General features: G+C 36.7%; 1 protein-coding gene across 2 annotated transcripts; it reads right to left on the bottom strand.

Moving 5' to 3' along the window:
• Positions 1 to 328: 328 nt before the first annotated feature.
• On the bottom strand, positions 329 to 3227 carry LOC131361118 (cytochrome c oxidase subunit 6C-1). Of its 2 annotated transcripts, none has more exons than XM_058402036.1 (4): positions 3071 to 3227; positions 2090 to 2204; positions 680 to 811; positions 329 to 474 (listed from the first exon to the last, which is right to left on the bottom strand). In XM_058402036.1, exons 2-3 carry the CDS (start codon positions 2192 to 2194, stop codon positions 686 to 688), a joined length of 231 nt encoding a protein of 76 aa, XP_058258019.1. In that variant the 5' UTR covers positions 2195 to 2204; positions 3071 to 3227; the 3' UTR covers positions 329 to 474; positions 680 to 685. The 2 variants fall into 2 exon arrangements, with proteins under 2 accessions (XP_058258019.1, XP_058258020.1); XM_058402037.1 differs by having other exon boundaries at positions 3009 to 3158.
• Positions 3228 to 5815: the final 2588 nt, after the last annotated feature.

Genomic DNA, 5815 nt, shown 5'->3' with positions numbered 1-5815 from the left:
GTAGTTAATTATATTAATTATTTAAATGTACAATTAATAAATGCTTATATAAGGAGACATTTTCAAAGCTAATGAGAAACAATATATTCAGCATGTTTTTAATCTCCTGCACTTCACTACATTTCACTATTCAACTAGACAGCTGTCTGTCCAACATCCAGGCTCCGAATGGCTACATTTTAGATATAAAAACAACTTCACAAACGGACTGTCAGGAGTTTGGTTGCTGCCAGAGACTGTTCACTTTACTGATAAAATAGTGCCAATTTCTTCTGTTCTTATTTCATTATGCATATATGACCAAATATATAAATACATTAAGCAAACAGAGGGTCAACAGACATTTTATTTTTCAATGGCTCAAGAAATTGCTGCACATGTACAGAAGTTGACAATGGTTTATTTGTATGTTTATAATATATTTAACATCCAGTAAGGGGAAGGATACAACAGAAATGCAGAGACAGAAGCACCCTGCAAAAGAACACAGACATTAGAATTAGGATTTCTTTTCTACCCTCTTTTTGAGCAATATTCATATTGAATTGAACATTCAAGCTGCACACATGTACAAGAGATTTCAGAATTGCGCTATAACATTCTTTGAACAAGTCAAGAACACATGATAATACATCAAATTTCAATAGACTATATTTTGTGACAACAGGAGAATACTTACATCAATTTATTCACCAGAGGGCCTCACGCTCTCAAAAACCCCAGCCTCCTTCATACTGTTAAACTCCTTTATGGCATCATACTGCTTGTAAAAGTCAGCATAAGCCTGTTTCCGTGGCTCTGTGACTGTGAACTAGAGTTTAAAATGAAATGAGTTTAAAATCAAAGCATCAAAAAAAAAGGAAAAAAATCATCTTCCTACAAATATCCTGCATTTGTCTCTATTGTCAGTGAAAACATTTCATTCTGAAGGTGTCCTTCAAAAGCAAATGGCTAAAATTCAAATAATAATAATAAAAAAATTATTCATTGTTTTTATAAGTGAGCAGCTTTGACTACAAGGTTTTACCCAAACTACTAAAAATTAAATAACTAACTTCATTTTTTATTTAAAGGGAAATGATATGACTGTTTGCAGCCTATATTTCCTTTAATCAGTAGGTGGTGTCAACCATGTGTGTGGTGGGCCATTTTTAGCATATCAGTGACACCAGCATGGTAGTGGTATGATAGTGGTATGCATCATGTGCAAAAGCGTTATTAAAACCCCACATTATTTATAAAATATATGGCTAAACGTCTTTGGATTGTGTGTGTGTGTAATAAATGAGGTCAGACACTGATGTCAGGAAGGGAGGCCACACGAATCTTGGTAAACCACCATGTTACTATGGACCTCTCTTTGTGCATTGTCATGCTGGAACAGATTTGGGATTCTTAGTTCCAGTGAAGGGAATGTTTAAATCTACAGCATTTTAAAAAAATGCTATACAATTGTGGGCTTACAGATTTGTGGAAACAGTTTAGGGAAGGAAGATATATAGACAGAAACTTTCCACAAACTTCCAGTTACATAGGTGCCAATCACACTGGGCATTAACATGCATCTTGGTTGATCAGATCATGTTATGATTTAGCTTCTCAAACCATATTCGGCAGTGGTATGGGAATAAGGTCTCAACATAGTTGCAGTGTGAACGTAAATGTGCCCCGGACGGTAATGAAGGTCAAACTAATCAACTGCATAGGCAGAAAATATAACATCTGAAACCGTCCATAAAGGTACATGAGATATGGCATGCAGGGCAATTTCTGCCTAAAAACAAGTGCAGCAAGAAACAGCCATATAAATGCATATGACTGCATTTCTCCAGTGGAATTGTATGAAATCCAATCACAAGTGATCACCGAAGACGCATTCATAACGCCAAGAGTGAACAGCTATACCTCTTGGCTGTCCACTTCTTAATGCTAGGTGTGAACTGGGCCATAATGTATAAGCTACAGTCAGCAATTATATACCAACAAAGTGAGGTTTGTTCAGTTTATCGGTGCAACATCTACAACTAATCAACCAGTGACTTTTACGCTTTATCTATTAACATTTGCACCAAAAGACATTCCTACTGACCTTGAATGCAGCGGCTGCAAACAGAGCCAACCCGAAAGCAATGGGCAGATGAAACCTCAACCTTTTCGCAAGGAGACCTCTCATCTGAGGCTTTGGAAGAGACATGCTGAATAATCTGTAGATCACACAGAAAATCAGGAGGGGGTATTAGACATAGTGAAGGTTGAAACATGAAATATTTATACTGAAAATGAAATGTAAAGCACCCAAAGTAACATTATAATCAAACGAAATCACCAAGTTAACGTATGATCGCAGTATTTCATATAGCTTTTCAAGCTAATAAATATATCAGTAGCTGTTACTTTTATTTATACCCGTCTCCTAAAGCTCTTAAACTGCGACTTGGATTAAAATCTCAGCAGATAGAGAGAGAGACCCTACAGGAAATGCGGAGAGGAATTTTCCTGCTGTAGAAACAGATTAAGCATTACGCATACTTCTATTAACAATACTAAAGTATCGAAAATGTCATTTCTCTCGGGAGAACATTATATGAGAGCGAAGAAAACTAGTGCCGAATAAGCTTTAATATCATGCAGGTAAATAAACAAGACAAAAACAACACAACAAAAAAACCTTACACAGCCTGTACTAGGAAACCACTAGCTGTTTTAACTACTAGCTACTAAACCACTTTATATGCCTAAAAATAAACAAATGGAGACACAGATTAAGGGGTTGAAAACATCCTCTAATCGTTTTACAAAGTAAGAAACATTCATTAACGAAGCCTACAGTAAGCTCTCCATCAATATGATGAGAAAACGCACGGCTAACAAATTAGCTTGCTAGCTGCTAGCACAGGGTACAAGGTTTAGAGCAGGCACATTTCGTTAAATGTATGATCCAATGTAACAACATATAGATATATATATATAAATATGTGTGTGTATAATTCATATTAGAGTCCACATACATTACAATATTGGAAAAAAAACGTCAGTAAAAAGGAACTAAAATCAACCCAGGAAACGTCACCTTTCGCTGCACGACCTTCACAGAAAGCTTCCAATAATCGAGGCCAGAGCGCTGTGCTACGGAATACTACGGCACCTCGCAAGGGCCAAAAAACCCAAAATGCAAAGTATCACGGGAAGTGACAAGACCCGCCCAGTTCTTTAGTGTCATTTGCTCCAGAAATAAATACCCATTCTTCTTCTCCTCTTTCTTCAACTTGTGTCCATATTGCCACCTACTGTGCTGTATTACAATCAGATGAAGCCTGGTACTGCGATGGGGTACACAGGTTGGGGGCACAAAGGGTTTGGTGGAGCTCTTTTCTCATCAGGGAGGTGATCGTCAAAATAAGTGATCTAAAACACATCACATTTTAGAGCTCAATAAGGCTTTCTTTGTAATTCTGCCTGAAAACTAACATAAACCTCAGCCACACAATCTTCTGTTCCAGGCAAAAGTATTGGAACAACAAGAGCAATTTTTGGGGGTTTTGCTATACACTGAAGAAATTTGGGTATGAGATCAAAAGATGAACATGAAACTATAGATCAGAATTTTTAGTTTCAGTCTAGTCTGTGACCAATTAAGTTTTACCTAGATGTACAGCACTGGGTTATCCACTACCTGGGACAGAAAGGCCCCTAGCCCCTTGTTGGTCTGCAACACAAAAGAAAAAGTACCAAAAGAAGTCAAAATTTGTTGCAAAATGAAGCAGTTTTCCTTAGACATTGACGACAATGGAATGTACCAATAGCCCTTGGGCGAATCCAGGGTTGAAAAAAATGAGCTGTTCCCAGCTGATATAAGAGCTTTTCAGTAGGAGGCATTGAATAGGCATAAAATGTATGATAAAATGTAGAAATCATATTCACCTTTAAAAGTCCACACAGAAGCTGTTTGCCCTGTCTTCTCTGGGAACTAGCATGAGAACAAGTGTTCTAATAATCTCGTCTCCAGCATTTTCCCTAATTCCTCTTGAAACAATTTTTGTGTTCAGATAAGTGATATGGTTGGCTACATACAACCACGCTGAGAGGAGTCACTATGCAAATCTGTATGTGATGTTTCTGCAGCCAGGCAGGGGAGCGAACATGTCTGGAAATTCAGATTTCAACCTGGCAACCTCTGCCCTCTTCTAATAATGAAAGACTCAAACTAGGACCTGAGTCAGATCAATTGTTTTTGAACACTACAACCCCAACTCATGTGTTTCTGCCCCTACTGTCACCAGAATAAAGAGACTGCCTCCCTCCATTAATTTATAAGGGATAGATAGATAGATAGATAGATAGATAGATAGATAGATAGATAGATAGATAGATAGATAGATAGATAGATAGATAGATAGATAGATACAACTTTATTGTCATTGCAAAGTACAGGTACATAGCAACGATATGCCATTTAGCATCTACCAGAAGCACAAATAGTAGAAATTGTGCAAATGAACAAGTGCAGATAAATATGTAAATATGTGCATCAGTAAATAAGGCTATGTCAGTGTGTGCATAGAGAAGAATGTGAAAGTTGTATGTACAGCAGATAAAGTGTTAAGAAAAGAGTAATTATATATTTGTGCAAAATGTGTGCATTATATACATTGTATGTATGTATGTAAAGTGGCACAGTGGATATAAAGTGTTCACACCCCTGTTAAAATGTCAAGTTTCTGTTGTGTAAAATACATTTAACAAAGATAAATCATGTCAGAACCTTTTCCAACTTTTATGTGAAATTTCAACCAATGTATTAAAGTGAAAAACAATAAGAATCATTTGGCAGGGGGTTAAAAATAAAAGCTTGCACACCCTTTTATAATTAGGAATGTGGCACTGTTCAATCAACCAATCACATTCAAAATCATGTTAAATACTAATTTGTATATATCAGTTAAAGTGACTGATTAAACACAAATACAGCTGTTCCTATAGGATTTTACTGACATCTTCTTGGTAACATCTGACCAGAAAAGCCAATTACTTACAAAGCAAGTACAGGATCTCATTGATGGGGAAAATCAAATAGAGAGGATTACAAATAAAACAAGACATTGAAAATACCATGAAACACTGTAAAGACAATGATCAACAAGTGGAGAAAATATGGCACAACGGTGACATTACTAAGAACAGGACATCCCCCTAAAATTGATGAGAAAATCAGGAGATTTGTCAGGCAGGCTGCTAAGAGGCCTACAGCAACATTAAAAGAATTGCAGCAATTTCTGGCAAGTACTGGTTGCTCTCACCATGTGACAACAACCTCCTGAATTCTTCATATGTCTAGGCTACACTGAGAGGGTGGCAATACGAAAGTTTTTTTTGACAAAAATAATAATAATCCAACCCAAGCTTGGCTAAAGTTTGCAGAAAATAATAAAAATACATCTAATTACAAAAAACCATGTGGAGCTTAAACAAAAGTATAAGTTTTTTTTTTCTTTTAAGTTTTTATGTTTTTTTGCCCATAAACACACAGCACATAAGGAACACCATCCCCACATTAAAGCATGGTGGTGGCTGCATCATGTTTTCAGGCTAATTTTCTTCAGCTGGAAGTGGCTTTAATGAGGGTGGACAGAATAATGAATAGCTCCAGATACCAGTCAATTTTGGCAAAAAAACCTTAAGGTTTCTGCTAAAACACTTAAGATGAAGAGAAATCTCCCCTTCCAGCTTGACCCAAAAACCCAAAAGACCCAAAGCATACCCACAAATCAAGAAAGGAATGGCTTCACCAAAATAAGATCAATGTTTTGGAATGGCC

The sequence above is a fragment of the Hemibagrus wyckioides genome, linkage group LG11 (assembly GCF_019097595.1).
Source record: "Hemibagrus wyckioides isolate EC202008001 linkage group LG11, SWU_Hwy_1.0, whole genome shotgun sequence".
Classification (NCBI taxonomy): Eukaryota; Metazoa; Chordata; class Actinopteri; order Siluriformes; family Bagridae; genus Hemibagrus; species Hemibagrus wyckioides.
Note: the sequence above shows the minus strand (reverse complement) of the source record. Positions and strands in the feature narration are given on the sequence as shown.